The sequence below is a fragment of the Mus caroli genome, unplaced genomic scaffold, assembly GCF_978045245.1.
Source record: "Mus caroli unplaced genomic scaffold, Mus_caroli_1 scaffold_13, whole genome shotgun sequence".
In the NCBI taxonomy this organism is placed as follows: domain Eukaryota; kingdom Metazoa; phylum Chordata; class Mammalia; order Rodentia; family Muridae; genus Mus; species Mus caroli.
In genome coordinates, this window is record NW_028227268.1 from 79,561,471 (window position 1) to 79,580,764 (window position 19,294).

At 41.6% G+C, this 19,294-nt stretch overlaps 1 protein-coding gene across 1 annotated transcript in view; it reads right to left on the reverse strand.

Annotated features, from left to right (window-relative positions):
* Positions 1 to 7,680: 7,680 nt before the first annotated feature.
* Positions 7,681 to 19,294, reverse strand: part of Pwwp2a (PWWP domain containing 2A) — a 40,004-nt gene continuing 28,390 nt past the window's right edge. The window contains exons 3-4 of the mRNA XM_021176730.3: positions 12,047 to 12,166; positions 7,681 to 8,992 (exon numbers count right to left, since the gene is read on the reverse strand). Coding sequence (XP_021032389.1) covers positions 8,979 to 8,992; positions 12,047 to 12,166 — 134 coding nt within the window. The 3' untranslated portion in view covers positions 7,681 to 8,978. The remainder of the gene's footprint in view (positions 8,993 to 12,046; positions 12,167 to 19,294) is intronic.

Genomic DNA, 19,294 nt, shown 5'->3' on the forward strand with positions numbered 1-19,294 from the left:
TTTGGGCAAAGTCTCTGTACAACTTGTGTGATTTTTTTTTTTCCTATCCATATGCTTTTCAGGGAAACTAGATGCCACATTGACCATGTACTCAGCAGATCTGAGTGCTGTAGCTAATACCTGTAAACCCCAGCACTCGGAGGCCAAGGCAGCAAGGTCCAGACTGATTAACTCTCAGCCTGGAAGACAGGCTTGGCCAATCGGTCACTGCTGCACACCTTCCCCTCCCTAAGTTCTAGACCCTAAGATAGACCCTCAAGTTCTATGTGTAGGTGTATGCTTGTGTGAGTTTGTATTACACCATGTACACACAGAGACCAGAAACTGGAGTCACAGTTGGGAGCCACCATGTGGTTGCTAGTAACCAAACGTGGATCCTCTGCAAGGGCAATATGCACTTTTAATTGATGAGTCATCTCTAGCCCTTTCTGAAAGATTTCTGGCCCAAAGAACAGGAAATGATATTCTAGTTACATTTCCTGATAGGCATTGCTGCAGGGTAAATGCATAAACAAAAGCATTTGTACATCCAAGAATTTGGAGGCCAGAAGTTGCCGTCAGCTATCTTCCTCAATCACTACATAGTTCTTACTTATTTACAACCCAATAGACCATGTCTCCGACAGATTTACCTGCCTGTGCCTCATGCATACTAGGTACTTAATGAACCATCTTCTGAGTCTAGGTGTTGGGAGGTTTCGAAACCCTCTCCCTTCCTCCAGCCCACAAACTGTTCGAGAATGTGAAGGGAAGCCAGCATTGTAGAAAGGAAAGGGGGAGTCATGTGGCTGCTCAGACATCCATAAGTCAGCCCACAGATCTAAGATTTTGAAAATGTTTAGCAATAGCAAAATCGTAATATGGAACAGGTATGTAGAGAGCTGTCTCATGGTGCTCTACTACTTCTTATTTCTGATTTGAAAATCCTGTGATTTCTTCCCTTACCCCAAATGTATTACTTCTTTGGGAATGCTGGGGATTGAGAGCTACAGCCTAGACCCCAGAGTTTCAATTAGGTCGGTAGGTGCACACCTGTGTGTGGGCTTTTTTTTTTTTTTTTTTTTTTTTTTGAGGCAGGGTCAGTTATAACCAGGCTGGCCTCCTAATCCTGCCTCCATCTCCCAAAGTACATTACAGGCATGTCATGTACAGCTCACCTAGACATGTATTTTAGTTCCAGCAATATTGCAGAAGGTAAAAACAATTTTCAATCTCCTTTTAGAATTGTTTTGAAAAAAAAACCAACACAGTGGCACAGGCCTGTAGTAACCAAGCCCTTGAGAAGGGAAGACAGAGACCATTGTTAACTAGCGTCAAGAAATAAAACTCTGAGGAGAGACATTCTCTACAGTAAGCTGAGAATGGGGCTTCTGCTCAGTGATAAGAGTATATGCCTCAAACTGTTAGAGAATGTGAAGGGAAGCCAGCATCGCATGGACCAGCACTGCATAGATCAGCAGAAAGGAAAGGGGGAGTCGTGTGTGAGCCATCGATTTGACTCCTAGCACTGGAGCAGACAGGGTGTGATCTGTCATTTCCTGCACTGTGGTTCCTAGATTGTTAGCACTGGAAGAGTCCACAAGAGATACTAACAATGTGAACCCATTAAGTGCCTATTTGGGTTTGTTTTTAAGATTTTATGAGTACACTGTAGCTGTCTTTAGACACACCAGAAGAGGGCATCAGATTCCATTATAGATGGTTGTGATACATCATGTAGTTGCTGGGATTGAACTCAGAACCTCTGGGAAAGCAGTTAGTGCTCTTAAACACTTAGCCATCTCTCCAGCCCCTGGTTTTGTTTTTAAGATTTATTTTTATTTGTTTAATGTATATGAGTGCTTTATCTGCATGTACGATTAAAGCCACCTGCCTCCACCTTCCAAAAGCTAAGATTTATAAAAGTGCCACTAAAAACCTAGAAAGTAGTCCTAGTATATATTTTTTTTCACACTCCACAGATATTAATGGGAGGCAGTGAAAGGCCAGTAGATTGATTTTTCCTATGTATGGCCAGGAAAGGACTTGGCTGTGAGTTCAAGGCCAACCTGCTCTACATAATGAGCTCCTGGCCAATCACAGCTCCATACCTTATTAGTGAATGGATGGATGGCTTGACTGTCACACCAGTGCATTGCTGGGCCAAGTGTAATTCTGGCAAATGTGAAGGGCTCCACTAGGATTGCTCAGCAATGAGAGTCCAGCAGTTATATACATGAACTCAGATTCTGTTACAAGGTCACTTGAAGCTACTCTGCTTTGTCTTAGTCACGTAGAACATCCTCAGTTGTTTCATATCTTGGTTATCTGTAAGAGTTTCTTGAGACTTTCAGAAGTTCCTATCCTGCAATTTCAGAGTCTCCATCCCTCTGGCTATATTTCCTGTATCTGCATCCACACCATATGGTGACTTTCACCTGGGTGGTTTTCCATTGCAGTGTCTCCAGAGGCTTGGCCATACTTAGGGCTATTATACAGTAAATTCATACCCTTGTGATTCTGTATACCATTCACCATAGATTACTTAACTTTACTTACATTGTATAGATTATACCACTCTTACATTCACCTTCCACTCTTAGAATCCCGCCTGCCTATATTCTGTGCTAGGTATTTAACTCAGGCCTTGGACATATTAGGCAAGGCCTTACCACTGAGTTATATTCCTAAGGCCCTTGTGTCTTGGGCAGCTTAAACTTCAATAGCCCAGGCTAGCAATGTGTGATCTTCCAGTTGCAGCCTCAGTTGACAGACCTGAACCACCAGGCAGGGTTCAGATCTGTTTCCTCTTTCTGCATATTTTCACAGCACTGCTGCCAGTTAGGCTGATGGTGCTAGTATTGTTAGCCAGTACTTGTACTTCATCCCGTCTCTCGAAAGTGCCACACAACTGTGCTTCTAAGTGAACATTACACTATGTCCAGATACGGAAGTAAGCCAGTTGCTAAGCCTGCCTAGTGGCTCATGTTACAGTAGTGCATACAGTAGGGCATACATCTCAGCTTGGGCAGAATGCCCACACTGTTTTGTCAAAGTTGCTCAGGTACAAGACATTTGTGGATGATAAGGTAGAAGACCACTTTAATGTTGGCTGTGCTGACAGATTTTTGTTTTGTTTGTTTTGTTTTGTTTTTTGATGCTATGAGTCTCTGATCTTGCCTCTAAAACTCCTGGTATCACTTCACACAGTATTCATGTATCCAGGGTGATTTAGGAAGACCAGACATGGGCTTTTCAGTGCCATTCTGAATAGACAGCAGGGTGTGAGCTAAACGCAAATGTTCACAAACCTGAAAGGCTATATATTCCCAAGTGCTAAGCTGGCCTAAAAACCCCACCTTTTACAACAAGCTTAGCAGGGTCCAGGATGTCAAATGGAAGAGTATGTAAGTTAGGAGCCAAAGAGCCAGACTGTTGAGACAGCTGTGCAAGATAATGGTAGTTTTATTTGCTGAGAGGTTAAGGGGGAGCTTTCTTTGAGACAGGGTCTTATGTATCCCAGACTAGTGTTAAACTTAGTATGTAACTAAGGATGCCCTGGAGTTTCCTATCCTCTTGCACTTTCTTTTCATATGGCAGCTTCTATTGTACCCCAGGCTGGCCTCAAAGATCATCATCCTGTTTCAGCCTGAGTACTGGGACCTAAGTAAAAGCTTTAACAGGAAGATTGTTCAGGTCCCTTCTAAGACCAGATCTGACACTACCACAAAGTGGTAAGCCTCTGTGCTTTGTTTTAGGGTTGTCCCTGGGACCAAAAACATTACTGGAGTTCAACAGAGCTGTCCCAACACAATACAGCAGCCTTGTTAGCCAAAATGCAGAGGCAGCAGCCAAGCCCCCATCTCTGTTCCTTTACCCTTCTGTGGTCACTCCTTTCCCCTGCCCCTTTTCTTATTAAGTCCCACCCTTTTCTCTTCAGACAAGGTCTCCCCATGTAGTCCTGCTGGCCTCAAACTTACTATGAAGACCAGCATGGCCTCAAGCTCAGAGAGCTACCTCCCAAATGTGACACCAGGGTTTTTTTTAACCCCTTTTTTAAGATGCTGAATGTTGTTGACAGTCCTGTGTATGTTTTGTACATCCATACCACCTTTGTAAAATCTCCCTGAGTTAATTTCAGTTTGATGGCTGTGATCTTTTTCAACCCGTCACCTCCATCCTTGATCAGCTCAGTTCTTCTATCATTTGGATTCCCTTCAAAAAAGGAGACTGAACTTGGTGGCACACCTTTAATCCCAGCACTCAGGAGGCAAAGATAGGGAGATCTGTTAGTTTGTTGCTACCCTGTCCTACAGGGGTCCAGAACAGCCAAAGTAAGACCTTCTACATTTCAATAACATAGAAGGAAGTTGTGGAGCAGAGCTGGAGAGATGGCTCAGCAGTTAAGAGCACTTATTGAACTTGGTGAAGACCTAAATTCAATTCCCAGAATCTCTGATAGCTCACACCCATTCTTAACTCCAGTATGGGGAATCTAATGTCTTCTGACTTCTATGGAAATCAGGCATGCATGCATGCATAGCTCAAATATACATGCAGTATTCATTTACATAAAATTTTAAAATATTTAATGACCATGTATGGTGGCATATACCTTTTATCATAGCACTCAGGAAGCAGTCAGACTGAACTGAGCTGAGGGCAGCCTAGTCTACATGAGACCCTGCCTTAAAAATAGATGAATAAATACAAATGTAAGAAATTAAAAAGTCTGTGTTAGAACTACAGCTCAGTGGCAGCCTTGGTATGAGGCCCCATGGTCAGAATGAATGTAACAACCGCTATGTGTATATGCCACCATACATACATCCAATAGCACATTAACTACTGGAACATGGTGGCTGTTATTATAATCCTGAAACTTAGGAGACTATAGCTACAGTGAACTCGAGTCATTGCTCTTGAGAGGGGCTGGGATTCTGTCTCTTCAGTATACTGTACAGGGAACAGTAGTTATTTCTAATCCCTCCCTGTTTGTTTCATGTGTACAGCTGACCATGAGCCCACTCCAGAGTTGGTAAGTAGTCCTGAAACTAGAAAAATAGACTACTTAGACCAAGAAGCTGGTCTGAGATAGCCAGAATTATTACAGAAAACCCTCCAAGAATTAAAAATTCCTTTTATATAAAAAACTTCAATATCCTTAGTCATGAGCTGGTAATTGCTGAAGCTAGGAATGAATTTTTTTAAAGACAGATTTTTTAAAAATTACATTTATATACATGTGCACGTTCATGCCTGCCTGCCTGCCACATCGTATGTACGGAGGTCAGAGAAAACTTGTGAGGAGTCATTTCTTCCCCTCAAGCATGTGAGCCACACACATCAAACTCAAACAGGCTGAGTAACAAGTGCCTTCCCTGCTGAGCCATCTGTCTCAGCAGGCTGTACCTTTATAATTTGGGGGGATGGTTATAATTTAAGAATACTTTCAATTTTCCACCCCTCCAAGGCCTACAAGCTATGAAAAAAAAAAAAATCCATCACACACAAGCTTCCCAAGCCAAAACTTAAAAACATCCCCTGCCTCCTCCTTCTCTTCACTCTGGGCATAGCAGGGCCTACTACTCCTCCCAGTACATGTCATGGCAGCCTACAGAGAAGAGTTGGTGGTGGTGACTGTCAGCAGGCCACTCCTCAGACACAGGAGCAAGTTCCCCTTGCTAGAACTGCTGTCAAGCCCTGGGAGTCACAGCAGACATGAAGGAAACATCTCTTGAGGAGACAGCAGCACTAAGAGCAGCTCTGTTTTGCTACAGGTGTAGTACCATGCTAAGACCCACACCTGAGCTCACGCTTGGCACATCATGAGCAAACAAAATGCAGCTTCCAGTCAGTGCCTTCACTTTGAAGCCAGAAATCCTCTAAGGACTTGAAACAAGTTACAGGAGTCTTCAGAGGCCAAGGATACAAGGACAGAATGAGGTAAAAGTAGTTGGCTATTGAGAACATCTGTCTGTAGGAATATGCAAGCATAGTTTGACCACCCCAGAATAATGTGCTCTTGACAAACTGATCCAGACTCCAGTGGCTTCTTCTTATGGATATTTAGCTACACTGAATCAAGCAGTATTTGACATTAGAGATTGTATACATCCTCTGTAGTGCCAGGCAGCCTTCCAACGACTTGATTTACTGAAATGGGGAAGTTTCTGTTAGTCACTAAAAAAAAAAAAAAAAAAAAGAAATAAAGGAAAGGAAAGGAAGAAAAGAAAAGGAAAAGAAAAAAGAAAAGGAAAAGAAAAAAGAAAACTACCCCATAGGCTTTCACCAACTAATTTTCTTCCTAATGAGCATTTCTGGCTCACAGGTCAATCCTATCAACTATGGTAGGAAACAGTCTGTATAGGTAGGACTCCTCCTTGTGGATAGGGATGGGGGTGCTTGAAGTTAGTATGTGTAGGATGACCTTGAACTATACAACCTTAAGCACTGAGATTACTGGCCTATGTGCCATCTTACCCAGCTATGAACTCCCTAAAGTTAAAACCAAAGGAACCTTCCACACTTGTAAAGTCAGCCCAACTCTAAAGGCCAGACTGCTTAAATCAGTAAAGCAATCTGCTGTGTACAGGATCCTAATCAAACTCTGTAGTCAGCTGGCCTCTATCTCTAGTCAGAAGAAATCCCATCAAACCTTAGTGACCAAAGCCTGTAGGTCTTCCTTAGGAGCATCACTGCTTCCCAGGACACAAAACTGGGTTGGATTTTAAAGTTTAAAGAAAAAACAAAAGCTACTTTTAAAGGTAACCCCTGCACAGTAAAACAGTTCTTAAATAAATTAAAAAAAAAAAATCAAAGACTTTATTGGATAACGTTACACAACATTCTTTTAACATTTAACTCCGAGCAGATGGAAGGTGAGAAACAATTCAAGTCTACAAATGAAATAGGCCTGTGAAGATTTTAATACAGACAAAAGGTAGCATGAAGCAGAGCTTAAATATTAAGCAACTAAAGCAATAAAAATGAAGTTGTAACATGGTAGGCCTAGATCTTAAATACCACCAAGTATCCTTTATTTTTTTAATGAAAATCTAATTTGTAATAAAAGGCCTTTAAGGATTTGCCATGAGGAAAAAAAATACGTAGATTCTTACAACCTGATCTCTCCCAGTGCTTTTGCCTTTTTAATTTTATTTTTTGGTCAATTCCATCACTCTACAAATAAAGATTTCTAAAGCTTAGAGGTCTTCCTGATACGATCCATGCATGATTCCACATGGCTTGGGAGATACCTGGTTCCTGAGTGAGCGTGAGAGGTACTGCTGGTGTGGGGGGTCTAAGACGAGAGTGACCCCAGAGCCTGGAGCTGTGATTCGTCTTTTCCACAGCTCCCTGCTGTTACAGTTCCTGAGCCCAGCTGATACGATGACGCCATGATGTGAAGTCTCCAAAGAGATCACTGTAAAATGCAGTCAGGACTTCCCAGCACATGCAGTGTTAGGATCTGAATTAAGCTCACTAGACTCCAGACTACCCGGCTTTTCTTCTTGAGTTATAAATCAAATCACAGTCAGGTATAGTAAATGATCTAAAAGTCCCACCCAGAGCATTTCCTAATCCTGAGCAATGGGCTGTTGGGTACTCTCACCCACACAGAAAGATCACAGGGAGTGACCTCTTGAGCCAAGCGCTCATTTGTCACTTGTGTCACTTTGAATGAGTACAGTGAGTTAGTTCTTTTTTTCTTTTGGCTTTTTTTCTTTTTCTTTTTTTTTTTTTTTCTTTTTGTAGTAAGTAATCAATATGATGTTATCTTTCTGGTTTAAAAAATAAATCAGTATCGCCACTAAAAATCTTCAGTTTTATTATTAAAATTACGGCACCATCAAATATAAAATGCTTTAAAAATGTAGTACTAACAGGTCCATCTGATTTTCTCATGTGTTCTCCATTCATTAAACAAGAAAAATTAAGGGGTTTCATACTATGTATTTAGCAAAGACAAGGAAATCTGAGATCTCTGTTAAGAATTCATGTTCCATGCACCAAAAGTTTAGGCTGTTTTCATGGATGTTTCTGCCACTGTTCCCCAGGGCCAAGTGCTCCCTAATGCCTGTGAGAATCTCCTGCACTGAGAAGGAGGGACTCCTGGCCGTGGAAAGAGGCCCAGATCAACACTGATGCTGTCACCTTTTCTGAACAGCACCACTCAGTCAGGGAGAGGCGATAATAAAAGCCTGTCCAGCTCAGAATCATGAGCTAGTTCTTGGGAGTATATGATTTCATTCCAAGTTCAACACTAGCCTATCCACTTGGGAGTCAAAATATGAAAAGGTACGAATGTAGTTATGAAAATGTGCACAAAATGTTAAATACTAGTGGCAAATAAATACATCTTAATATGTTCTAACAAGCAAACATATATTCAAGATAATACAGCCCTGTTTTATTAAAAGATCCACATTGTACTTGTGGGTGGGCGGGGCACTTAGCCATCCTCTCAGCAGGATGTCAGATCACCTTCCTCTTGTTTCTACTGGCACCCTGAAGGAAGCACTGGCCTTAGCACATGTGACCACTGCTGTGTCACTAGAGTGCCACTTTAAACACACCTCTCTGCTCACGTCTGAACTGCTAAACATCATCCTTGGAGAAAGCACAAAGGTTAGGTATGCAAACAATTCCGTGTTTCTGCACCATCCCATGCCTGGTAGGCCTGTCCAAACTACTGTTCACATTCAAGAGAAGCTACTGTCAGTGGTTCCTCCGCACCACACTCAGTGCGTCCTACACATTGCTCATACCACTTTCTCCTTGCCTCATGCATAATTTATTGCAGCAGTTTGTTTCTTATATATAAAATATTCCCTAATAACTTTTCTTCCATTCAGTCTACCTTGCAACTGCCCCTGTGTAGATTGACTGGTTTTAGTCACTGCCTTTACATTTACTTCTTAGTGCAGTTTAAAGCTCCAATCTTATTCAGTCCTGTTGTTCTGTTGTTCTGTCACATCCAAGAAACCAGCAGTCTGCTAATGCCTTTGTGCTGAAATACAATAAACAAAAGGAAGAAAATGTTAATCATAGGTAACAGGAGAAAAAGAAGTCTTTTGTTGTTTCAGCCCTACAGCTCATGGGATTGTACCACTTTTCTTTTAAAACAAATATCTGACTTTTTAAAGACAGTTTACTGACACTCTAGACCAGTTGAAGCATTGTCTAATTTTTCTGAGCACATCTGACCAAATTCCAACACATTTGGCTATCACCCGACTCCTTTTCTTAGGAATATTTGCCTAATAGCAGGAAAATTTTTACTTTGTCTAAATTAAAATACAAAGTAGCAGAGATAAGACTCTTAGGAAACACCAGCCTTTCCCAAGCACAGTTAACCTGCAGTCTTTTTAAAATATTCTTTGAGACAGTTTCACCATGTAATTCTGGCTGGCCTGGAACTCATGAAGAACTAACTGCCTACCTGTACCTTCTATGTTGGGATTAAAGATATGAGCCACCAAACCCAGCCTTAACCTTTTCTGATTCCTCCCCTTCTCAGAGACAGTGTCTCTTATAGCCCAGGATGACCTCAAACTGACCTTGAACTCCTGATCTTTCTTGCCTCGCCTCTTTGAGTACTGTGAGTAAGGTATACATCATCAAGGCTAACTGATTAGTCTTAAGCAAACTTATATACAGAACCAAGTTAGGTTAAAATTCAGCCTAGATCACGGCGTACTATTTGCACAGAGCTGAGAGGGGACTGGAGGGAGCCTCCCCAGAGTCAGACCCATCCAAAGGCATCAAGAGTGCCCTGTTATCACTAGACCACTTCAGTGCACTGACCAGTGCCCATTATTATACCTGACACCAACGAGGAACCCTTCAGTAGCCTTTTGAGCAAAGGCAGGGCCCCAGGCACAACAAGCAGACAGTGTGACTTATAGAAAACACTTCCAAGCAGCAGGGCCAGACTGCCCAGGGTTAGCAAACAGCTAGCACACAAAGTAATGAGAGAGAGCCCACTACCATCCAGTCCCTAGCTGGGCCCTCCACATGGGAGCTTGAGACCCAAGAAAGATCACCATTGTATCAAATGAATTTTTAAACCAAAGAAAATGCTATTTCAGTGGAATAATAAAACACACAAAGAATGCAGAAGGAAGAAAAAGCACTCATCTTTCCCATGGTTCATTTGTTTCCTGAGTCAGGGCCTATAAAAAGTAAAACTCTACAGGGGCATTCTTTCATGTGTCTTTCAAGCAATGAAAAAATGACTTCTAGCTAAAATACTGCAAACTTTAAGATGAAGGACCCATATATTTGTTGCTTCTAAAAAAAAAAAAAAAAAAAAAAAAAAGGATGACTAATGCTGATTTAAAATTCAACTTTCTGAGATAGCTAGCTAACATGACTGTTATACTAACATACAAACTCATATAAAACTTTGGAAGTGGGTGTACCCTTTTATTAACTGAAGTAAATCTTTGAAAATCTGGGGTTTTGTTTTAAATATTTATCTGTATGAATAATCTGTCTTCACACACATCCAAAGAGGAAATCATATCCCATTACAGATGGGTGTAAGCCACCATGTGATTGTTGGGAATTAAACTCAGGACCTCTGAAACAGCAGCCAGTGCTCTTAACTACTGAACCATTTCTCCAGCCCCCCAAATATCAGGTTTTAATGCCAGGCCCACTGAGGCTCAGTTGAAGACCCGAACAAGAAAGCCAAGGACTACTGCCTAGGACAACACAAGTACAGAAAACCAAAGACTCTCTCCCCTGATTGGTTATATTAAGGTGGCTACCATGCCTATTTAGCTATGAGTCCAAAATTTAGAGACAATATTCACTGCAAAATGTTTTATTTTGAACCAGTATCAAAGCTCACATGCAACAATAAAATTCTCCAGGAGCTGTACAAACAGCAGGCCAAAATAACTCTAGTACATTCCCTATCCCAGAAGGCTAAAAGACTTTTTCAAATAAAAGGTAGGTTCAGGTGCTAGAGACATAGCTCAGTGGTTAAGAAGACATTACTGATCTTGTATAGGACCTGAGTATCGTTCCCAGCATCCAAATCAGGGAGTGGATACCTGTAACTCCAGTCCAAAGGACATGAGCCCTCTTCTGGCATCAAGGTCACCTGCACATATTTGGCATATATTCTCACTCACATACACAAATGAAAATAAATGTAATAAATAATAAAATATAAAAAGATAAGTTCAAGAGGAACAACAAAACCTTTCCCATTATTTAAGAGTCCAAAATCAACTTTACACATTATCCATTAAGTCACATATAGCAATAACAATGTCACACAAGCACATTTTAATCCTATCATACCACCTCTAAAAGTGTGACTCACCTTATGTAATGACAATGAGTTTTAAGATTTACTTACTATGTATTCACATACACGTGCCTCTCTTTTTCTTTTTGGAGACAGGGTCTTTGTAGACCTGGTTTTCTTGAATTCCCTATGTAGAGCAGGCTGGCCTTGAACTTGGGAGATCTGCCTCTGCCTCTGCCTCTGCTTCCTAAGTGCCGAGACTAAAGCCATGCACCACCATTCTAGGCCCCACATACATACACATTCTTTCTTACACACTTCCTCGGACTCACTAGGTTAAGGAGTATAGCCTTCCCGTCTCCACCTCCTGAGTGCTGGGATTAACAGCCATGTGTCACCATGCCTGGTTTACTCAGTGTTGGGGATGAACTCAGAGCTTCACACACTCTACCAACTGAGACACTTTCCTATCACCTATATAATAATAAGTAACAAAGAATTTAAAATGACAAAGATTGAAACTGAGAAAATAAACCAGTCCCTGATTTTCAGGCAGCTAACATAAGCTTACAATGTAACACTTGACTCACCACAAGTCTGCTCTCAATACAGACACTAGCAGGAGGCTCTACTCTAGAAAAATTTTCAGTTCCTGGAAATAATTACCTACAGGAAGCATTCCCAACTACCAAGGTCAATGAAAACTAATGAGTCTTCTGAAGGCTAGCCTAGTCTACTTCAGGGATGGTTAAGTGATGATGTGCCCTTGTCATTTTGTGGCAGGGCTTAAGACAGACAGACCTGCCCGCTTCACTGTTAACTTCAATGCTCCCAGTCTGAATCCACAGTGGTCTGTCAGACACTGTAAGGGAGCAGCAGGACTCGTCACTGTCTGATGTAATAGCTGCCATTTGTTGAGACCTATGGTAGAAAAAACCAAGTTAACAAAAATAGAGCAGACTGTTGAGTTCTTTTTAATCCATCTTAACTAGAAAAAAAAGTATTTTTTAAAAATAAGACCAAAATTATTTTGAATTTTCCTAGAGTTTATTCTAGGTAATTTGCCAGCTTCAGTTTTGATAACGGAGAGCCTTTGAAAGCCTTGTGGGTACCTCAACAATGGGCAAGATAGGGCATCCTTATGTGTACATTCCATGAGATGCAGTATGTAACCTGGCAAGGTGCCTGCCCTCCAATAAGCCTACAAATGAAAGAGGAAGTGTTAATTCACATTTTATGTCCCTGAGCAAAAAAAGAAAAAGAAAGAGAGAGAGGGAGAGAGGGAGAGAGAGAGAGAGAGAGAGAGAGAGAGAGAGAGAGAGAGAAGAAAAAGAAAAAGAAAAATGGAAGAATATTAAAAAAAAAAAAGTTACCATCTAACACTAGCTACTTTACTAACCTGATCAAGATGGTCCAGAGGGCTAAAGTTTTCACCTCACCCAGATCACATCATTCAGGAGGTCAAAGACCATCAAAAGCCCTTTGTTTCTGAGTGATGGAGCTTCAGGTTCTAGCGACATAATTTAACTGAAAAACTGAGCATAATTCAACTGAAAAACTATTTTAAAAGTGTCCTTGTTCTGCTCTTGAGGCAGGGTCTTAAACCACAGCATAGGGCTGGTCTAGAACTCCCTGTAAACCAGCCTAAGCCTTAAGCTCCTACCTTGGTTTTCTGGGTGCTAGGATTACAGGCATGAGCCAGGACATCTTCCATATAGCAAGTTTTATTTTTAAACATATTTGGCTGCATACATACTGCCCTAGTTTTAATATAAACAATTCTCTTATCAGCACAGCCAGCTCTGGGATCACCAATCCAGCAATTGCCAGGCACTGGTGGTGGCACACCTTTAATCTCAGCACTCAGGAGGCAGAGGCAAACGGATCTCTGAGTTCAAGGACAGTCTGATCTTCAAAGTGAGTTCCACGACATCCAGGTCTACATAGACAAAACAAAACAAAACAAAACAAATCACAATCAGGCAGGTCATGGCTATACATAGCCTTTAGTCTCAGCAGAAGCACAGGACAGATAGATTTCTGCATTCCCAGCAAGCTTGGTCTACATAGTGAGTTGTAAGACAGACAGACAGAGCTACATTTTAAGGCCTTATCTTAATAAATTAATTAAAATACCAATCAGAAGCAGTAGAGTAGTAAATAAAACTTTTAAAGTAAGCTATCCTGACATTATAAACACAATCACTTCTAAATTCTAGTTTAAAGAAAATAGCTCTTTAAAAATGAGGTTCAGTAGTAAGGTTTTGCACAGGAATCTAAGTGTATTGTTAGTGGAGGCAGCTACAGCCACACAGGAGAGAAAAGGAGCCAGTGCACTAGAGGTTGCTTGGGGAACTTCCATCCAGCTTCCCTAACAGCCTCCACCCTCCACTCTGACAGCTATGGACAATGAATGGAGAGGGGCTGAGGGAGTTCGTCAGTTTTCGTTTTTCTTCCTGTGTCTGTTTCTTGAGACAGGTCTCTATGTGATTTTGACTATTCTGGAACTTGCTATGTAGACGAGACTTGCTCAGAACTCAGATGTGACTGTTTCTGCCTCACAAGTACAGGAATTAAAGGTATGCACCACCATGCTAAACTCAGGTAGGTCAATCATGCTGTCAATCACAACCCAGTGAGTGAACACCAAAGGCTATAATAAAAAATAAAATTTAAAAAGAGGACACGAAGTTGCTGGATGAATCTGAAAGCAGTTGTGGGGGAGAAGGAAACGAATAAGATCAAGATAGATTGTATACATGTACAAACTCAAAAATTTTTGTGATGAGTACTGTGCCTGCACATATGTGCACCATATGACTGCCTGGTGCCCATAGAAATCAGAAGGCAGTATTAGATCCCCTAGAACTGGAGTTACACAGGGGTGCTGGAAACCAAACCCAGGTCATCTACAAGAGTAACAAGAGCCCTTAACCATACTAAGCTATCTCTCCAGCCCCAAATAACTGTACTTTAAAAAGAGGTCTAAAAAAAAAAAGGTCTGGAATGAGCTCACCTTTCCTGCTCATTTTCTCCACTACAACTCTTAAAATGCTACATAAAACCTCAGCCTGTCAGTTCCATACAAAGCCTGACTGGAGCTTGGTGCCAATGCTGAAGATGAGCTTCCACTCAGCATTTTCAGGGTCTCCACATTTTTCTGTGGAAACTTATCCCTGGCCCCTACCCAATGCAGAATGTCCTCTATGAAGAGCTAAGGACCCTGCCTGACATGTTCAAATCCCAGCAACCACATGGTGGCTCACAACCACCCATAATGAGATCTGATACCCTCTTCTGGTGCGTTTGAAGACAGCTACAGTGAACTTATACTAATAAATAAATCTTAAAAAAAAAAAAAGGCATCAATCTCAAGCTCAGTGAAGTTATTTGTCCTCTAAGATAAAGCCTCAGTGTGACAATGGTGCTCTCCTACAAGCAGCAAAGATCAGGGGCCAATCAGAAGAGGGTAGCACATAATCTGGTAGAGCCAATGAAAGGATGAAACAGTGCAAAGCCCTGAATGAAAAAGTGAAAGATTCTGACTATATGCATGGACTTATGATTCCACTAAAGACTCATAAATTCCAATGCGTATGATGTGATGTGAGCAAGAAGGAAATGCAGAGGTGAAGTCTTTTATAGAGACAGTCTGGGTTCTAAGCAGTTACTGATTACCTGTCTGAGCTTTAGACTTACCACACACAGTTCTTCCCAGGATACTTGGACAGTGCCACTCCTAGACAGATCCCTTACTAAAAAATAAAAGTGGAGGAAGAGGGACTGGCCATACAGTTGTAACCAACAGCATCTCAAAATGAGCCATGTTGGTAACAACGACTATCTTCTGGGAAATAAGACCACACATACAGATTAAAGCCAAGTATTTTCCCAAGTCTCCCATCAATACATGTGCAAACAGATTTCACTCTTGACCACTTGCTGAAATGTCAAAGCCCAAGAACATACAGAAGCTGTGTAAACTGGCCAACGTACTTAAAAGATGACAAGCTTATAGCTCCCTTGTAAGGCTCTCCTAACAGGATTCTGCTGTAGAGACCCAAGCTCAGATTCTCCTCCGAGCTCTGAAAAGGATTTGGAATATGCAGATTTGGAGGTGGTGACTGACAACATGCCTGCATCAGTTGTCCTCATTTGTTTTCTTTTGTGTGCCTATGTATGGAGATCAGAGGACAATTTAAAGTTGTCACTTCTCTCCTTCTACATTGTCTGTCCCCAGGGAGCAAACTCAGAATGTCAGGCTTCGCAGCAGGCTCCTTTACCCACTTCACCATCTCTAGATGAACATTTCTACGTATGCCTATACTTGCTATGAGCAAAATGAAGAGTACTAGGTAGTCCTTTAAGTATGTTAAATATGAAACTATAGTAAACTTTAATCATGGCTTTTATCTCCCAGAACATAATTCCCATCACCTCCAATAGTTAGACTCTATATATGCCAGCTAAAAACCAGCCAGTTTACCTAAACATGGTGGCAAAAACTGCTAATTTCAGAAGTCAGTGAGGTTAAAAGCAGGACCAACAGTTCAAGGCCAATCTCAAAACAAAACAGAGGCCACCCAAACTCCCAAGAAGAGTATGCTACCTCTAGATATTTGTAGCTAATAGTGCTATTACAGAAACTTAGAACTTTTCATTTATGCTAAGTACATACTGTTTAATAGATAGTGCCAAAAATAAAATGGGGTTTCTCTGCAACACATAAGTAGCTGGTAATAATGAGCAGTATTTACACAGGCCTTGTGCCAAGCAGGCATTTTTCTATTGCTTTAAAATTTGCCCTGAGGCAGCTCTATCCTCCTCTCCATTTCGCAGGATAGCATGAGGTTATCAACCTACCTGAGATCATACTGCTTCTTTTTTTTTTTTTTTTAAGATTTATTTATTATCTCAAAGTACACTGTAGCTATCCTCAGACACATCAGAAGATGGCATCAGATCTCATTACAGATGGCTGTGAGCCACCATGTGGTTGCTGGGAATTGCTCAGGACCTCTGGAAGAGCAGTCAGTGCTCTTAACCACTGAGCCATCTCTCCAGCCCCCGGTCACACTGCTTCTAAGGAGCACATCAGTCAGGCCAGGGCATGTGAATCAAGAGCTCATACTTACAAACACATGCCTAAAACGTTGGAAAAAAAATACTCTCTGCTTGATAAAAGCCTGCTGTTAAACATGGCTTATGTAAAACTGCTAATGCCCAAATTCCCCTGTATCACTGCTAATACTACTTTCTCCTGTACTCTGACCTGGATGGCACTCTTACCTTCCCACATAAACAGTCTCTTTATGCAACCAAAATTTCCATTTCATTTTTCCATAGGAAACTATGTTCCTCAGGCTTTCAACGGTTTGGTTTGGTTTAATTTGGTTTGGTTTGGCTTTACGAGGGAATATGAAGTGAGTCAGTCTCACTGTACACCCTGGGCTAGCCTCAGATCAGGATCCTCCACACCAGCTTCTAAAAAAAATCTTACATGCGAGTTTAAACAAGAGACACAAATGAATGCAAAATACCTTGAACAGTTTGAAAGGACACCCTCGATAAAATTTACTCTGCATTATAATTTTGATCCCTTCCCTCTGTATCCCTGGCCATCCTAGAATGCCATCTGTAGAACAGGGTAACCATCTGGCTCTGCTTCCTGTGATCTGGGTTAAAATCATGAGCCCCCACTGCCCAGCATGAGTCTTTTCTTTTCTAAGAAAGCCTACCCATAAAAGCCACACTCCAGGCCTACAGGGGCAGATGACAGGAGACGGAGAGAGGCAGAGACAAGAGGATGTCAAGTTTGAAGCCAGCCTAGGCTACATGAGACCTAGTCTCAAACAGCAGCAAGACTCGAACATATTTATACATAACATGCACACTTATACATACAAGCATACCGGGTGGGAGGGTGGCACTAATACTTTAGCCATGAAGGACTTGGCGTTCCTTTCCTTGTAGACATGGATACCAGTATAAAAATTATGAGGGTTTCCCTCCTTTTTAAGAGAGGATCCATGTAGCCCAAGCTGGTCTCAAACCTATTTACCCAGCGCTGACCTTCCTGGTTGATCTTCCTTTTCACAGAACACTGTGAAGATTGTCTTTACACTGCGCCTTTAGAGCTGGGCACAGTGCTGCAGGTCTACAGTCCTCACGCTTCAGAGGCCAATCCCCTGGACAGGCTGTTGTGAGCTGCTGCTGAAGTGGATGCTGGGTACAGTACAGTTTGTACTTTCATCTGCTGACCCATCTGTCCAGCCTCCATTATTATCAAACTTATTAAAATGTCTCCTTTATTCACACAAAAAAAATTATCCAAGCAATTACTACCATTGAAAGATTGTTGTACTCAACGTTGTCAAATTAATTCACCTACACCTTTTACTACGAGGCGGCCGGGCAGCTGTAGTTCTTGAGTATAAAACACTGTTAGTGCTGTTATCTAGAGTATCTCTCCATACAGGACTGCAGGTACATAGCGAGGAATCCTGGAAGCAAATATTGCTGGCTCCAATTGTCAGCAAATTTAAAACTCTATTAAAAACACTGATTATAAGTCACTTTTGTAATCCCAGCATTTGGGAGGCTAAAACAAGATTGTCCTGGGCTAGAAACCAGACTGGGTTAGAGTGACCTAGTTTCATAAAACCAATGGGGGAGCGGGAAGCAAAGCAAAGCAAAGCACCCATATTACAGATAGACAGCGGTACAGTACAAACAGACTTAAAACAGACTGAACACCTTTAAAATGTACAACTGGGGGCTGCAGAGATGGCTCAGAGTTCCAAAAGCTTGCGGTTCTTATTTGCAGCACCTACATCAGGTGGCTCTCAATGACCTACAATGCCAGCTTCAGGGAATCTAATCCCATCTTTTAGCTTCTGAAGGCATTTGTACATGAGGGCACGAGAGCACGCATGTGTACACACACACACACACAAACACATCAGGTTTTTTTTAATTGTACAATTAAAATTGATTTTAAGATAGTAGGCAAGGTTCAGCCTGGTCTACATATCAAGGCTACATAGTGTGACCCTGTCTGTTTTTTTAAAAACATTGATTGATTGATTGTGAGTACGCTGTAGCTGTCTTCAGACACACCAGAAGAGGGCATGGGATCCTGTTACAGATGGTTGTGAGCCACCCTGTGGTTGCTGAAAATTGAACTCAGGACCTCTGGAAGAGCAGTCAGTGCTCTTAACCACTGAGCCATTTCTCCAGCCCCTATCTATTTTTTTTTTAAGGCAAAGCTTTAAACTAGTTATGGTGGCACATGGCTATGATCCCAATACTAAGGGGCTGAGACAGAAGGATTACTACATGTCCAGCCAGCCTGACCCATACAACAAAATCCTCTAAAAAGCAAATACGCCCCCAAAATGGTTAAATGTTAGGCCATGTCTATTTAAGCATGCATAAAATTACAATTTACTTTACTACGACAAAGATAATGTTGTTTGTTTTTAACTGAAGACACAGGGAAAGTAAAGGAGTGACGTTCTTCTGAATATCACAGCGGGGTGTGCTACAACAGCCAGCACCACAGAGCCAAACTCAATAGTGTCCCCTTTGAGGGTAGATTAAACTTAGTATTAATTATTATGGCAAAAATAAAACCCAGATACTCTGCAAAAGCTCTAATAAATCATTTACCACTGTGCAACCGTGGCTAGATGAAGGCTGAGTACAGAAATGTCCACACCCTGCGGAAGCGCACTCAGCACCTTTCAAGTCAGAACCAGGGGAAAGTAGAAACAAAGATTGGCCGCTCACTCTCCTGGCACGGAATGGAACGGCTCCAGCCCAGCCTTAGCTCTCAACTCCAGATTTTTATATTAAAGTGTTAATAGCTATTAGCACAGCCCCAAAGCAAAAACTGAATTTGTCCCTCCTTAGAAAATGACCATCACTAACGGGTCAATTCCCTATTTGAAACCATCAGTGAACATAAGCCTTTGAACTAAAACCTTCATTACAAGCTTTCTAGATATGTCAGTATGGCACTAGACTGTCAGTCCAAACTACAGAACA